The sequence below is a fragment of the Mustela lutreola genome, chromosome 7, assembly GCF_030435805.1.
Source record: "Mustela lutreola isolate mMusLut2 chromosome 7, mMusLut2.pri, whole genome shotgun sequence".
Classification (NCBI taxonomy): Eukaryota; Metazoa; Chordata; class Mammalia; order Carnivora; family Mustelidae; genus Mustela; species Mustela lutreola.
In genome coordinates, this window is record NC_081296.1 from 27,000,024 (window position 1) to 27,017,845 (window position 17,822).

At 42.4% G+C, this 17,822-nt stretch overlaps 1 protein-coding gene across 3 annotated transcripts in view; it reads left to right on the top strand.

Annotated features, from left to right (window-relative positions):
• The window catches only part of ENTREP2 (endosomal transmembrane epsin interactor 2), a 499,108-nt gene that overhangs the window by 413,581 nt on the left and 67,705 nt on the right, over window positions 1–17,822 (top strand). For 2 of the 3 annotated variants that reach the window (XM_059180189.1, XM_059180191.1), the window contains exon 4: window positions 10,222–10,356. The exons of the other annotated variant lie outside the window; for it this stretch is intronic. In XM_059180189.1, coding sequence (XP_059036172.1) covers window positions 10,222–10,356 — 135 coding nt within the window. The remainder of the gene's footprint in view (window positions 1–10,221; window positions 10,357–17,822) is intronic. 3 annotated transcript variants of the gene reach the window in all.

Below are 17,822 nucleotides of genomic sequence, written 5' to 3' on the forward strand. Positions count from 1 at the left end.
CAAGAGTGGCGTGCTCCTCTGATCAAGCCAGCCAGGTGCCCTGCCATTTTTATTTTTATTTTGTTGTTTTTGTTGTTACTAATATATTTATTATACTTAATATAGCAAATATTCTTAATTCCAGTTGTTTTTAAGTATATTCTCTTAGGTTTTTAAGATATTCAGTCATATCATTTGGAAAGAAAGACAATGCTGTCTTTTCCAATATTTACACAGTGTATAATATTTTCTTATCTTATTGCATTAGCTAAAATGTAGGGGTTATCTTTTCATAAAACATTGTAATGAACGGAGCCTGAAGTACCATTTTGGAATTTTCATTATCTCTTATAGTGATTGGACTTTGAGTTTACTGCATCTCTTGGACTTAGTGCAGTGGTTTATATTTTGCTAGGAAATTATCCATGTTTTCTAGATTTTTGGATTTATAGATAGAAAGCGCCTCATATTCTTGAAATCTTTAACATGTGTATAGTTAAAGCTCCTTTCTAGTCTCCAGTGTAGTTGCTTAGGCATTTGTTTGTTTTTAATCCTACCAGGCATTTGTCTGGGGTTTTTTTGTTTGTTTTGGGGGGAGGGGTTGTTTTTTGGGGTTTTTGTTTTGTTTTGTTTTTGGTCACGAGTCATCTTTATTTTTATTCCTTTTCCTATTCCTATTTCATTTGTTTCATTTTTTGTGTGTGTCAAATTATTTTTCCCTATTTTCTGTTAATTTGGTTTTTGTTCTTTTCCTAATTTAAGTTTTGCATTTTATTTGTTTTCAGGTAAGCCATTTGTTTTCAACCTTTCTCATTGAAAATGTAAAACATATTTCAGAAAGTGCACAAAACAAAAATACAAGGCTCAGCCATTTATCATCAGACAACTATCCACATGACCTTCAGTAAAATCTAGAAAAAGAGCTTCCCCAGTAACCCAGGGCTCTCCCTAGGTACTCCCATTTTGCTGCCTTTACATTCCCACTGAGAATGATCACCATCTCAATTTTTAGGATATTCCCATCTTTTATTTTCTATAGAGTTGTACCAACTGTGCATGCACCTCTGAACACCACAGTATAATTTTGCTAATTTCTTGGGACTTCATCTAAACAAAAATACATTTCATATGTCTTTTGTGTCTGGCTTCTTGCATTCACCTTTATGTTATGTAATTTATTCATGTGGTATATAGCCATAGTTCACTTATGTCCACTGCTATGTAATAGTGCATACTGGGAGTATAATATTGTTCATTCGTCCATTCACTGTGGATGGACCTCAAACATTTTTTCTGTGGGAGGCTATTTTGCATAATGTTGCTCTGAACTTTCTAGCCCATGATTTTTATTACCATTGCATGCATTTGGGGGATATGTTCCTAGAATTAGAATATCTTTTGGATGTTACATGAGATTGGGTAGTAATCTTTAATGTAAGTATATAACAAGAAGCTGTTTTCCAAAGTTGTTGTACCATTTCATACCCCCATCAGCAGTGTGTAAGAGTTCCTATTGTTTCACATCCTAATTATAACTTGGTATTGTCTAATATAATTATTTTTCCATTTTAGCCATTCTAGTGAGGGTGTAACAGACATCTCATTGTAATTTTGATTTATGATTCTCAGATTAAGGTTGTGGTGGGGTTTCTTATCACATGCTTCACACTGGGTTGTTTGTCTTTTTCTTAATGTTTAGAGAGGGTCTTCTGTTTGTTTTGTTTTGTTTTGTTTTGTTTGATATAAATCCTCTGTACTTACCTGTGATGCAAAAATCTCCTGCTTTTACTCTAATGTGGGTATTGTTTGATGAAAAGAAATTCTCCATTTTAAATAGTCAGATACATCAGTCATCTGTTTATGATTAGCACATTTTAGTCATGTTTAAGAAGTGTTTTCCTACTCCAAGGACATGAAGGTATTCTCCTATCTTACCTTCTCACAGTTTTATTATTTTGACTTTCATATGTTCATGTGTAGTCTATGATAAAAATGCCTCTATCAGGAATTATGAACATTTCCTGAAATTAAAAAAATAAATAAAAACCTCAGCAAAGAAGTAGAAGAAATATAGAAGAACCACAGGGGAGTTTTAGAACCAAAATGAATGAAATAAAAAAGCTCAGTGGCTGGGCTTAAGGGGAAAGAGAAAAGAATCAGTGAACAGGAGGATGGAACAATAGGAATTACCCAAATTGAACACCAGAGAAGAAATTGACTGGAAACAAAAATGAGCAGAGCCTCAGCGGCTTATGGACTAACATTCATGTCATTAAGAGTTACAGAAAGAGAGGATTAAAAAAGCAAGGCTGAAAAACGCTTGAAGAAATAATGGCTGACAACTCCCTAAATTTGATAAAAAGATGTTAGCCTAAAAATTCAGGAAGTAGAGCAAATCCAAACAGACTACTCCCAAAGAAATCTGCACCAAGACACATCATCGTCAAACTTAAGAAAAATAAAGACAAAGAAAAAATCTTGAAGCAGCCATAGAAAAATGATGCTTTACCTATGGGGAGAAAAAAAAAAAAAAAACCCAGGAAGAAAAGATTTTCTGTTTTCTAAAACCATTGTAATAGTGAGGTGTCCTGTTTATAGGCTGTGAGTCTTTTCTTCCTCATTCCCTTTTCCTTTTCCTGCTGTAGGATATTTGTGTGGTTGCCAAATGTTGTCTTTTTTTCTATCTTACTCGTCTTTATCATGGAAGTTCTGGCCATATTGTAAGTTTTCATGACTATTAGGAGGAATATTTCTAAATATGTGGAAATTAAACAACACATTTCTAAAGAATCCATGAATCAAAGAAAAAGTCCCAGAGGGAATTCAAATATATTTAGAAAGGATGGCATATCAAAATATGGGGGATGCTGCTAAAGTAATACTGAGAGGAAATTTGTTGTACTAGATGCTTACATAAGAAACTAAAGTCTCAAATCAGTAACCTCATTTCCTACCTTAAGAAACTAGAAAAGGAAGACAAAATCAACCCAAAGCAAGTAGGAAATAAAAAAGACAACTCAGTGAAATCGTAGATTTGAGTGACAAATCGTAGATTTGTCAATTTTATTGGTCTTATCAAAGTATCAGCTCCTTTTTTCATTGATTTTCTCAACTGTTTGAGAAATCTACGATAAGAAAAAGAAATAGAAGACACAGATTATTAATGTTTGAAATCAAATGGGGATGTCATTTCAGACTCTATAGACATCAAAAAGATAATAAAAGTGGGGTACCTGTGTGGCTCAGTCAGTTAAGCCTCTGACTCTTGATTTCAGCTAAGGTCCTGATGTTAGGGTTGTGAGATCGAACCCCTGCTCAGGCTCCACACTGAATGTGAAGTCAGCTTGGGATTCTCTCTCTCTCCATCTCCCTCTACTCCTCCTCTCTCTTTCTCAAATCAGTAAAACTGTCTTTAAAAAAATGCATAGCTGGGAGCACCTGGGTGGCTCAGTGGGTTAAGCCTCCACCTTCGGCTCAGATCATGATCTCAGGGTCCTGGGATAGCGCCCCGCATCAGGCTCTCTGCTCAGCGGGGAGCCTGCTTCCCCCTCTCTTTCTTTGCCTGCCTCTCTGCCTACTTGTGATCTCTGTCTGTCAAATAAATACATAAAATCTTTTTTTAAAAAAGAAAAAATATAAACATAAAAAATGCACAGATGTAAATCTAGCAAAATATATACAAGACTTATACACTGAAAACTGCATAATGATGATGAAATAAATCAGTGAATTCTAAATAAATAGAGAGACATACTGCATTCATGAAATGGAAGATACAACAAAGTAAAGATATCAATTCTCCCTAAATAGATATGCAGGCTTAATGCAATTCCTGTCAAAACTGCAAGAAGTTTTTTTGTAGATGTTGTAGATAGTTTTATGCTAAAATGTATATGGAAAGGGAAAGAAACATTTTTTTTTAAGAGAGAGAGAGAAAAGAGAGAACATAGGTGGTGGGGGAGGGGCAAGTGAGAGAAAGAGAAAGTCTTTTTAAAAATTTTTTAATTAAAAATTAATTAAGTACAGGTCTATGAATCACCAGGTTTACACACTTCACAGCACTCACCGTAGCACATAGCACATACCCTCCCCAATGTCCATAACCCCACTACCTTCTCCCTACCCCCCACCCCTGGCCTCCTTCAGTTTGTTTTGTGACATTAAGAGTCTCTTATGGTTTGTCTCCCTCCTGATCCCATCTTCTTTCATTTATTCTTTTCCTACCCTCATACCCCCCACATTGCATCTCCACTTCCTCATATCAGGGAGATCATATGATAGTTGTCTTTCTCCAATTGATTATTTCCCTAAGCATAATACCCTCTAGTTCCATCCACATCATTGCAAATGGCAAGATTTCATTTCTTTTCTTTCTTTTTTTTTTGTAAAGATTTTATTTATTTATTTGACAGAGAGAGAAATCACAAGTAGGCAGAGAGGCAGGCTGAGGGGAGGGGGAAGTAGGCCCCCTACTGAGCGGAGAGCCCAATTCAGGGCTCAATCCCAGGATCCTGAGATTATAACCTGAGCTGAAGGTAGAGGCTTAACCCACTGAGACACCCAGGCGCCCCAAGATTTCATTTCTTTTGATGGCTGCATAGTATTCCATTGTATGTATATACCACATCTTCTTTATCCATCCATCTGTTGATGGACATCTAGGTTCTTTCCATAGTTTGGCTATTGTGGACATTGCTGCTATAAACATTTGGGTGCATGTGCCCCTTCAGATCACTACGTTTGTATCTTTAGGGTATATATGCAGTAGTGCAATTGCTGGGTCATAGGGTAGCTCTATTTTCAACTTTTTGTGGAACCTCCATGCTGTTTTCCAGAGTGGTTGCACCAGCTTGCATTCCCACCAACAGTGTAGGAGGGTTCCCCAGAAAGAGAGAGTCGTAAGCAGGATCCATGCCCAGCACAGAGCCTGAGGTGGAGCTCTATCTCATGACCTTGAGATCACGACCTGAGCCAAAATCAAGAGTCCAGCCTTAACCAGCTGAGCCACCCAGCTGCCCAGAAAAAGAAACTATTTTTAAAAAGAAAAATGAAGGGCAGGAATCAGCTTATTTGATTTAAAGACTTATAGCCATATTAATCAAAGCAGAGAGAGAGAGAGAGAGAAATAGACAAAAGGAACAAAATTAGAGAACCCAGAAATATACTCAACCAATTTTTGACAAAGGTCAAAAACAATGGAGAAATGATGGCCTTTTTCAACAAATGGTACTGGAGCAGTTAGATATCTATGGATAGAAATATCAAGCTCATCCTAAGTTTCATACTACAGTGTAGATAATGTCTCACCGTTCTCCAAAGGGGTTGTGTCAATTTATGCACCTACTAGACTTGTATGAGGGTCCCCAGTGCTTCCCATCCTGGCTTACTTGGGATTTGCAGTCTTAAATTTTAGCCAGAAAAGTCCTGAAGGAGCTTACTTCCCCACAGTGAGACTGTAAGCCAAGAAACAGGAGAAGAGGGTATCTAACACAGGAAAGAGAGAGACTTTTTTTTTTTTTAAGATTTTATTTAAATATTTGTCAGGGAGAAAGAGAGCACAAGCAAGGGGAGCAATAGACAGAGGGAGAACAGACTCCCCGCTGAGCAAGGAGACTGATGTGGGACTCGATCCCAAGATCCTGGGATGATGACCCAAGCCAAAGGCAGACACTTAAGAACTGAGCCACCCAGGGGCCCCGAGAGACGGAGGCAGAAGGATTTCCCAACATGTACATGACCAGCGTGTATGGACTGCCTATGGATTAACTAGTCCAGATTAAAGCAGAAGATGGGGGCTCAGTGCAGTGGTCTCTAAGAAGAAAATAAAGCTGACAGAACCTTGGATGTGTAAGATCATACTCAGGATATTTTCAGTTCTTCTGGCGAGATCGAGGGTGAATTAGAGATGGGCAGAGAGGACACTCAGCAAGCAATAAAACAAAACAGAATTTTAGAATAAAAGACAGAAATCACATATGGTCTATGGTTTTGTTGAAATATGTAGTTTGGAAATATTTTCTCATAGCCTATAGTATGTCTTTCATCCTCGTAACTGGTCATTTATAGCATAAAATTCCATTTTTGCTCTTATACTTTTGGTATCACTCCAAGAACTCTTTGCCTAGCCTTAGATCCTAAAGATCTTCTCCAGTATTTTTTTCTAAAGGTTGTGTAGGATTTTTTTTTACATTCAAATTAAATTACATTAAAATTAAATCAAGTCCCAGCCACACCATGACAGTATTGGTCTCAGTAAATCGCTGGGCTGTGCATTTACTCATGTGGGTGATGGTTGGTCTTGAGCATTCCCTGAGGTACTACTAGGTACTTCCTATATTTTAAATAGATTTTCCCTTATTATAGAATCTTAATTTTCAGTTGAAAAAATGTGCACTCTGTAGAAAGTGTTGGGCTGTGGCTTTGAATTCAGAGCAAGAATACTTAGATAGATATCTAACATGGGACACCATTTCAAGTTTATGCAAACATAGCCATGGGCACCATGAGAATCTTGTTTTAGGCCTTTTTGCTGGCTCCACCAAAATTGTCTTCTCCTTCCTCTGCTAGCATTAGGCTATTTTATGCCCACAGTTAAGAGGATGACACGATAAGCTAATTAGGCCAATGAGGCTAGTGGACAGTGTAATGTGTTGCCCCTTTCAGGGGAAATATGGGAACTAGGATCTTTTCATATTGTTCCAGCAGTGGTAGCAGGCAGGTTGTGGAGAGATCGACAGAGAAAACCATTCCCAGTCAGAGCTGTTGTAGGTTCTCCCGTGCATCTGCGAATAACACAGATCCAAATCTTAGCTTTACACACTCATTTTGGGTTTTTTTTTTTTTTTTAGATTTTATTTTTTTATTTGACACACAGAGAGAGACAGCAAGATAGAGGGAACACCAGCAGGGTGAGTGGGAGAGGGAGAAGCAGGCTTCCTGCTGAGCAAGGAGCCCAATGCCAGACTTGATCCCAGGACCCCGGAATCATGACCTGAGCTGAAGGCCGACACCTAAATGACTGAGCCATCTAGACACCCCCTTATATTCTTGATGCATGGAACAGAAAATGAACAGAATGAACCAGTCCTAGGGCATGTGTGGAGGTGGTAAATGCCGTGGTCAAAGGAGAAAGCAGAAGAGTGAGGGGGACCAGGAGTGGCCCCGAGAGAGGTAGAGAACAGAGGAAGGCAGAAGGCATTAAGGAAGGTGTGGGGAGGCCTCCCTAAGCAGTTGAGCCCCGGAAAATGCGGGGGACACCAGGGAAAGGGGAATGGGCTCCGGGGAAAGAGTCTCTATAGTGTATGTGCCTGATATTAAGCTTTTGATTATCAAGGCATTCTTTTCAAAGCCATCCACCCTGAATAAACACACTGCCCGCAGTTACAAGCTACATGATGAGAAAAGGAACATGGCCACTCCAGCTCTGAAGATTCCCTCTTAGAAAGCCGTGGGTGACCCAAAGAACTTGACCTCTTGAGTGACCCTGCTTTTCCCTTCCGGTACCCTAATACTTGCTCTTATGTTTTAAGAGTGAACCTATGAAATCCTGGGCATCTACCCCACCCTGAATCACAGCAAAGGCAAAGCCACAGGTGGCCTCTCCCCCGATCCCCCACCCCATTGTGGCATCCCTAAGCGGCCCTGGGTATACGGGGTACCCTCCGGGAACTTTGACTGATAGGCTTTATTCTATCAAAATTCCCTGATGAGTATTGCTGAGGATCATATTATAGTTGTTTTAAGAACCATAAGGGCTGGTCTAGCCACATCATTAGCTCCATTCAGGGTCATGTCTCTGGGGACTCATCACAGGTAACAGGGGCACAGGTGAATGCCCCCAGCCTCTCCTAGCCAGTAGCATCACTCTCAATAGGCTGAGACCAACACAAAACACTTTCCCAGGCAAGAGGAATGACTGTTGTACTTTCCAAATATACTTATTCATTCCCTTTTTTTTTTATTTGATTTATTATTTATTTTGAGAGAAAGAGAGCACACAAGAGGGGGAACGGTCAGAGGGAGAAACAGCTTCCCCATTGAGCAGGGAGCCCATTGCAGGGCTCAATCCCAGGACTCCGGGATCATGACCTGAGAGGAAGGCAGATGCTTACCCGACTGAGCCACCCAGGTGCCCCTTCTTCATTTCGTGGCATCTCTAGTTGGAGAAGAACCTGCAGTCCGAGGGGTGTGTTATGGGACAGTGTCCCTGCAGCCACCTCACAGCCCTGACCAGCTGGCGGGAAGGGGCCTTGTCCGGAGCACACATCTGGGTGTGCGGGATTCAGGGGTCCAGACCCAGCTGTCCCCACTTGGCGCCCAGAGTTCTGTGTGTTCTGTGCCTCGGCAGGACAGGCTGCCTTGCGCAAAGGAGGGGAGTCGTGGGAGGGCTTGTACCCAGCAGCCTGGCCCTGCAGACACCCAGAGTAGGTGCCGGCTGTACCTTCTCTGAGAGGTGTTTGTTGTTACGAGTGTGTTGTTAGGGCTCGCGGGCTGCACTCTGTGCTCAGCGTGGACTCCAGCTCTGGAGTCTGGAGATATCACTAAAAGCACGAGAGGCAAAGGTGACTTTTATAGGCCCCCTGCCGTCGGTTGGGTTGCCGGAGGCCCAGGGTGGTAGTTTATGCAGGTACGGCTCTTCTGCTGCTGACCTCCAGACCTCCATGCTCTTCTACCAGCCCGTCACTCATTACGTTAGAAGATCAAATTAAAAGAGCAAAAATTGGGGACGCCTGGGTGACTCAGTTGGTTGGGCAGCTGCCTTCAGCTCAGGTCATGATCCCAGCGTCCTGGGATCGAGTCCTGCATCGGGCTCCTTGCTCCGCAGGGAGCCTGCTTCTTCCTCTGACTCTGCCTTCCACTCTGTCTGCCTGTGCTCTCTCTCTCGCTTGCTATCTCTCTGACAAATAAATAAATAAAATCTTAAAAAAAAAAAAAAAGAGCAAAAATTGAAGCATCAAGTAAGGGACAAACTATCCGGAGGTTGAAAATAGATGAAAATTTGGCTGTGGACAATACCCTTGACCTGTGGCTGTTCCTTTTTCTTTCTGGACGTCTGTGTTTGTGAGCAGTTGGGTGTGATTGCGATAACAATTAGGTGCAGAGGAGGGCTCGACTAGGAGTGGGAAGGAGGAAGTGAGGGGTGGGGGGTGTGCAGGACCCAGTGAATGGAAGAATGCAGTATTGCTCATCTCTGCAGCCTGGGCTGAGCCGTCCCACGTCAGGCTGCCAGGGGAGGACGGCCCGTGTGCTCTGAGGGTCTCCTGCTGAGCTCCAGGCTTTTTAAAACCCTCAAATTGCCTTTTTTTTTTCTTCCCATGGTTTTCAATTTTCCAAGACATTTTTATTTATTCAACATTTATTAAAATGCCACACCTCATTGCATTATGAACGCTATGATGGTGACGTGTGGTGACTGTCCTCAGGGGGCACGCAGGACACAGAAACTGCAGCTGGACAACACAAGTGTCCAGCAGGGACGCCTGGGTGGCTCAGTCAGTGAAGCATCTGCCTTCGGCTCAGGTCACGATCCCAGCGTTTTTGGTTCAAGTCCCTCATCAGGCTTCCTGCTCAGTGGGGAGTCTGTTTCTCCCTCTGCCGGCTGCTCTGTCTGCTTGTGCTCTCTCTCTCTCTCTCTGACAAATAAATAAAATCTTTAAAAAACATAAAAATTAAAAAAAAAAAAAGTCTCCAGCAGACCCGGGGTGGAAGTGTGCTGCCCAGGGGAGAGGCAGGCAGCTCCAGAGAGGGAAAACCAGACAAGGTCTCAAGGATTACGCTGGAGTTGGGTCTTAACGGATGAGTAGGAGTTTGGTAGACCAAGAATTGAGTCAGGAAGGGAGCAGCACTGGTAAACCAAGGCACAGAGCCATGAGAACACGTCTCCATGCATACCTCAGCATGAGCAGTTTTCCGTTCCTTTACTTTAATCTCCTTCTGCAGCTTGCCCAAAATTGTAACTTCATAACTTCGATCACTCCACATGTATTCCTTTTAATTTATCACTTTTTAAATTGGAACGTGAAGTTATTCCTACTGGGGTGTGGGGGGGGTTTTGGTGTTTTTTTTTTTTGTTGTTGTTGTTCCATTTTTTTGTCCATAAAAAATTCATTTTGGCTTTATTACTTAAGGAAAATGGAAGTGGGGTGCGTTTTCACACGATCTGAATTGTGTAGCTCAAGTGTACCCCCGCCCAGGGCAGAATGCTGTTTTAATTGTGAGATCTGTCTGTGTTCCTCTGTCTAGATTAAGTTTGACAGTGTCGAGGTGTGTGTCTGCTGCGAAAGGCAGCACCAGTCGTCGGGCTGCAGCAACCTTGGGGAGACGCTGAAGCTGAACCCGCTGCAGGAGGACTGCAACGCTGTGAGGCTCACACTGAAGGTGACGGCCAAGGGCACTCCTGATTCATGCATTCCATCCCATGCATTTACAGACATTTTCGGGAGACTTTATTCATGTATATGGTCCCGGTCCTTAATTCACTTCAGGTTAGGCTCAATGCAAGAGGGACTGTCTTTCCGGAGAACGTTTTATAGGATTATAGATTCTCACTATAAAGGTGTTGCTTCCTGGACCTCCTTTTCCATTTTTACCATCCCACTTTCCCACCTCTGACATATGTGAAGGAGGATATGCATGGTTGAAAGAGGTCTTTACAAATGTGGCTGTGATGCGTTCTACTGCTTTTCTAACATTTTTGCTGTTCTGCCATCGGGGAACAGATGGGTATTTATTTTGCCTTTTTAAAGATATTTGGAGAAAGACATTTTCCAATTCCCCACGGTAGTCTATTCTCGTGTACAGCATCTGATTTCTTTTAAAGTGACATAGAAAGTTGTTTATATTGTTCCTTGCTTTTTCTTCCAACAAGTGTTTTTTTCCTCCCAAAACCCAAATTGGCTGCTTAAAAATGCATATGAACAATGAACCTGGTTTCTCTCTTTTTCCTGGACAAAGGTGTGCGAAAACCTTTCCAAGAGGATGCGAGCCAGGTGAAAGGGATCCTTCGTGGGTGGTGAAATTGTATTTGTACTGTGTAGGGAGCTCTAGAGAATGTGCATCAGGAACACAGTATGTGGGGATCTGGAGACTAGAGATCCACCCTGGCGTCTGCGAAGAAGGGGAAAAACATTGCCCTCTGGAATTGGGTTCCTGGGATTAGTCCTCCCTGAGAGTCCTTTCGAAGGCTGACCAGCATGACAGCTTCATCTGGGTGAGCTCCTTGCTGGTGGTCCAGGACACTGTGAAACCAGGTGGCAAATGAGAAATGACGTACAGAGATAAAAAAATACACCTAAAGTACAAGGTTGGACTGGGCCCGGCACCCTAGAACCTGCCTCGTTTTGCAGGGAGGAATGGGCCAAGTTCAGCGGTCCAGCAGCCTTCCAGAGTGATAGATCCAGCAGGCTCTGGGTAACACAGATTGTAGCATTCATGGGCCTATCCTACCTGCAAGGTGTGTCTTGCTGCCTCATAGTGCATACAACCATGATTTCTCTCTTCCGGTGTCACGGGGCATGTGCAGGGTCAGCCGTGGCAATGTATAGTCTTTCTGGGATGGGGGCAGGGGCAGCCAGCACTAACTCTGAGATCTCATTGTGACAGCTCCCAAGTCACTGTCTCAATCTGGGCCCCTTTTCTTTCCATATTTAAAAACACCTAACACCTTTCCATATTTAAAAACACCTAGCCAATAGGTAGTCATAATTAAATCACAGTGCAATCACTCCCCCTGGGGGAGCCTACAAGTCCACAAGGAATCTTGTAGTTCTGGAAGCTTAATGACTGCACGGAGGCAGTCAAACATCTAAGTTATATCTCACTCAGTTGATGGATTGGTGGTATTTGACCTGCTCTCCCAAGGCCTTGGGGTCCTTTTTGATGTCTGCACTCTGTGGGAGCCTCCCAGAACCTATTTCTTTGACTGTCCCCAGAGGAGGTGGCTATGGCTGGGAAGGGAGTGTTGGAACAACAGTGCTCCCTCTAAAAAGGCCTAGGTTGAGCTAGTGAGCTTGTGGTCCCTCCTGACCCACTACTCTAGTGTCCTGATGAGGAAGCCACTTGGGAGGGGCTAGCTAAAATGGAAGGAGGTGAAGGATACTTAAAGAGTTCAAGTCAATGCTGGGGAGTCTCCTTGAATGGCTCATCCCCTTGAGTGTTCAGAGTGCCCAATATGGTGGTAAGAGTTGAAGGCAGAAGACTACACCCAACTTCTGAATAAGTTTGTTTTAAAAACTTGAATAGGGGTCAGGACAGTCAGAGCTGGTGGCATGAGGGTCGGATGAGGGAGGATTCATGATTGAGGTAGGGGGCCAATGGTCTGGAAGTGGCAAGACGTGAGCAGCCTGGCCCTCTGCTGAGGGTCTGTGGGGAGAACAATGGCCTTCAGTGTAGGGGGTGGGGAGCTGAATTTCATGTGGGGTCAGGAGGATGAGAGAACATTTGAAATGAGAGTCTGTTTGCTGCCAGCCCTCAACTTTGTTCTTTTCCCAGATTGCTTTGGCTAGCCTAGTTCTCTGCATTCCACAAGGATTTTGGAATCCGGTGATCAGTTTCTCCAGAAATCCTGCTGGGATTTTGACTGGGATTGCACTAACTCTATATCTCAATTTGGGGAGAATTGGCATATTCATGGTATAGACCTCCATTTACTTGGGCCTTTTTACATTCCATCGATGTCGTGCCGTGTTCAGTATATAGGCCTTAACATATTTTATAATATTTATGCTTATACTATTTCATGTGTGCCGGTGCTATTTTTTTTAAATTTCTTTTCAGTGTAACAGAATTCATTGTTTATGCACCACACCCAGTGCCCCGTGCAATACGTGCCCTCCCCAATTACCCAGCACCTGGCTCACCCAACCTCCCACCCTCTACCCCTTCAAAACTCTCAGATTGTTTTTCACAGTCCATAATCTCTCATGGTTCATCTCCCCTTCCACTTTCCCTTCTCCTCTGTATCTCCCCATGTCCTCCATGCTATTTGTTATGCTCCACAAATAAGTGAAACCATATGATAATGGACTCTCTCTGCTTGACTTATTTCACTCAGCATAATCTCTTCCAGTCCTGTCCATGTTGCTACAAAAGTTGGGTATTCATCCTTTCTGATGGAGGCATAATACTCCATAGTGTATATGGACCACGTCTTCCTTATCCATTCGTCCATTGAAGGGCATCTTGGTTCTTTCTACAGTTTGGCAACCGTGGCCATTGCTGCTCTAAACATTGGGGTACAGATGGCCCTTCTTTTCACTACATCTGTATCTTTGGGGTAAATACCCAGTAGTGCAATTGCACTACTCTATTTTTAATTTCTAAGCTCTATTTTTAATTTCAGTGCTATTTTAATGGTGCTTCAAAGTTTTACTTGTCTCTTGTTAATTGCTAGTATATAGAAATTTGGTTTTTGTTACTGACTATGTATCCTGTGCTCTTATTAAACTCAACACTTCTGTAGCTCTTTTGTAGATTCTTTTGGGTTTTCTATGTAGGCAGTCATGAGAATTGCAAAGAGAGATGGTTACATACCTTCCTTTCTAGTCTGGGAGCCTCTTAATTTTTTTTTTCTCTCCCTCTTCCTTCTCTCCCTTCTACCCTTCTTCCCTTCCTCCCTCTTTTTCTCTTTCTTTCTGCCTTACTGCACTGACTAGAGCCTCCAGTATAATGTTGGATAGATGTGCTGAGAGCATACATCCTTACCTTGTTTCTGATTTTCGGGACTAAATACAATGTTAGCTCTCAGTTTTCCATAGATGCTCATTATCAGGTTACAGAAGTTCCCTCCTTTTCCTTGTTTTCTGAGAATTTTTGTTTTATTTTGTTTTTAAATCATGGGTGGATGTTGAATTTGTTTTTTCTGCATTGACTTAGATGTTCATCTGCCTTTTCTTCTTTAGTTTGCTAATGTGGTGAAAAACAATGGTTGGCTTTTGAATGGTGGACCAGCCTTGCATTCCCAATATAAATGACACTTGATCAGCTCTCTCTCAGTTCTGCTGAGCCTGCTGATGCTCCAGTCAAAGACATCCTTCATTTCTGTGACTGTGCCTAGCCATCTGACTCTCCATATAGCCTCCTTCCTCTCTCTGCTGAATTACCTACGTGACCCCGCACACTGTTCACCTTTTTTCCACCAAAACATCTGCCCAGGTGAACAGGTGCTCATGCTTCTCAACATGGAAATTCTCATGTCCTTTGAATTTCGGTGGGTTGGTTGCCTTGGGACCTCAGCTGCCTGATGGGTTCAAATTAAGTTGTGAATTTACAACGTTCAGTGTTTTGGTTGTTGAAATGGTAGGGGCAGGGCTCTTTTTAGCTTTCTGTCTTAATATTATATTGCTGTACAGAAAGACCCAAAGTCAGCCTAATGTTTTCTCCCTTTTTGATATGTGGTGGTCATTAGTGCTGTTTAAAAATATTTCTAGCTCTCCAACTTCCCTTTATGTGGTAAGGCTGTACTTTCCAGAGTCTCCTTGTGGTTGTGTAGGGCCGTGTGAGCAAAACTTACATGTATCACTTCCAAGCCCGAGTTGTTCCTGTAGTGAGACATTGTGCAGAGCTCTCGTTCCTTCTGGCACGGTAACTGGCAAGTTGTAGATGGAGACTGCACCATCAATCTAGGTGACTGTGACGGGTAGAGCCCCATAACTCACCAACATTGGACAGTGTAGCATGAGTGAGAAATAAAGTTCTATTGTTTTAACCCACTGAGATCTGGAGATACTTGTTACCACCTTAACCTAGCCCACCTTAACCTGTCTGATGCAAGGCAATGGGTTCTTTTGGTCCAGGTGCCAATAATATTTTTAAAATTATCAAGTCTATTTGCTCCACTGTGATATGTCTTGATGTTAATCGACCTTTCTCCAGCTTTCTCCAGCACAGTGAGTTTGCATCTTGCTTTATTTCAGCAAAGTTTCCTTGAACTAGAAATCTGAATTTTTTCCCCGTTCTTTTATTTTTAGGATAACTGCACTTCTTGGACCATTTTTTAAAATTTAAACTCAATTAACGAACATGGAGTGTATTATTAGTTTCAGAGGTGGAGTCCAGTGATGCATTAATTTTCTTGGACCACCTTTACCCATCTTTTGTAACTACTTTTCTTTCCTCTCATTGTTTAAACTCTTCCTTTTCCATGTTATTTTGCTCCAAAGTTTCTCTTAAGGCTCTCTGCCTACCTCGTTTTCTGCAGTGAGTGGTATCTCTTTTCTCTGCTTTCGACATGATCTTGAGCTTTGGTAGGTCGCTTTGCAAGTCACTGCTTCTCTATCGCTTATTCCGTGAGCCCTTGTGTCTCTGCTTTTAGCCCTTGGATTACAAGAACCTTCTCTATTTGCTCCCAGTTGTCACCACAGATGACTCTAGCCGGTTAATTACAGTGGCGTTTTCAATGTAGTCTGTATCTTTCTTAGATCTTTTCTGATACATATGGATACTTCAAACCACAAAAGCTGGTTCCTAACCTGTATCAAATGCTGTGCTCTATATAAATAGGCTTCAGCGTAATTAAGAATGTATACTTCCTTCTCATAAATATAGGCACTGCTTCCTCTGAGATTCATATAGGTCTAAGTGCCACATTCTCTAATTTTCTTATAATTAGTGGTGCAGTCATTTTTAATGTACTCATTACTTTTGAAGTCATTCGAGCCACGCTGTGCCTGGTGACATCTCCGCAGTCAAAACCTCTGTGGCAGGGACCTGGTGTTACTTGGTGTTAAAACTCTCAGAACAGGGTCAGCTGGGTGGCTCAGTCAGTTAAGCATCTGCCTTCACCTCAGGTCATGATCCCAGGATCCTGGAATCGAGCCCTGCATTGGGCTCCCTGCTTATCGGGAAGCCTGCTTCTCCCTCTCCCTCTGCCTGCCGCTCCCCCTGCTCCTGCTCTCTCTCTCACACCCTCTCTGTATCTCAAATAAATAAAATCTTTAAAAAAAAAAAAAAGCTCTCAGAACACACACGGGAGGCGTTCTTATAAAATGGAGCATATTTCCATGGGAGCCCCTTCCTATAGCTTATAGATGTTCTCAACCCTTAGCCAAAGGAGGTGCAAAGGGGAATATTGTTTTCATTCATTTCCCTTGCCTGTTCTTTTTTGGTCAGCAATTAGAGCAGGTTCACTGGGTCTCTTAATAGTCTGATCTGAGGCTCTAGTTATCTGATTAGTAATACTCCATGCCTAAATTTCCATATTAAATTATGGATTATCCATACTTTGTATCTAATGAACTTAGTTTGTGCTGGGAAAAGCTCATGCAATTTGTTTAGGAATCAACGCTTTTTTCATTTCAGTTGTGTTTGAGTTAACTGATAGTGACTTAATGAGATTGGTCTAACTACTCATTTACCAATGGGCCACCCTCCTCCCCCCACCCCACTCCCCACCTAATCCCAGAAGGCTGTACACACACAGTCTGTCATCAGAGGAAACAAGCAGAAACCAAAACGTTTCCTGGCTAATGAATAATGTATTTGGAATCCAAAAGATGATGCAGCCCTAAGATTATTTTCCATGGCCTGGGGGCCTGAGAAGCCCCCTCTCCCTTGGTCTCTTTCCTGTCCTTCCCAACCACCCCCACTCCTGGATTCTCCTATTCTTCAACCAGAGAACCCCTGGCGACACACAAGCTTCTCTCTTAAGGATATTGATTGCCACTTCAACATAATGCCTCGCGCCCTGCTAAAGTTTGCTACTGTCCCCTCAAAGGGTGAGGGCAGGGCAGAGGGGATAGCGGGGATCTCGAACTCCATCGGGCCATGGTGGGATCTCAGGATGGCAGAACCAGAGGGATGGAGCGCCCTATTGTCCCGCAGCTTATTGTGTAGGTAGAGTGAGGTCAGACGGTTCCTTGCTGGTCCCTGAGCAAGTCGAGTGATGGGCAGGGCTCCTCAGAGGGTCTGATTCTCCAAGATTCCCATTTCTGCTCCCTGATGATGGGACCTGGCTATGGGCATCCCATTATGAATGATCCATAAACAGGGCCTAGAACTCAATGATTTCAGTCTCTGCTCTAACAAAGCAATAGACAATGGCGGGCAATTTTCCCCAAAGGAGCAAGTCTACAGATCCCTTCTCCTGATAAAATAATGTCTAGGCTTTTGTAAGATAAAATGATCAAATAAATGATAAAAGATGTTTGGGTAGTTGAATGGTCGCCTGTGCCAAGTCAAACCCAGCACAAGATTGTGACATATTTTCCAATCCGTATTAACAGAATTTTTAAAAGGTTACAAAACTCGGAATGATTAACTGGGGAAGGAATATGCTTCATCATATGCTGATATGATATCCATCCCAGCTTTAATTCTTTGCTAGATCCCAGAATGTCCTGATGGTTTTATTATAATGATGCAATTCTAATTCAGAACAGAGTTAAAAATCTATTTCTTGCTTCATCTATCTGGATTTAATTTATTGAGCCATAGGAAACCAAATTACCCAAAGAAACATTATCAATGGACAAGGAGATAAAAGTTTCCCAAGAAATCAGTTATCGAGTTTATGTGGTTTCTTGTCTTATCTTACAGATGTTTTATCTTTGTCTCTAAAAAAAAAAGGCAAGATCATTTCCTAAAACCAAGGGACTTAAGAGATGAACTCATCATTTAACCTTTGTTCTTCCACCCGTTCTTCACCATGCTAAAGAAATAAAAATGATTCTGAGCATAAGTGAATAGTCAATATTTTGTGACAAAACTCCCAGCCTGGACTGGCAGTGTGCAGCATCGTACACAAACACACACACACACACTAGACATGACCTTGACATTTTCAGAAGTGGGCAGCTACCCCGAGTAAGACAGATGTCTCTATCTCTGTATAGCTTTCTTCTCACCCC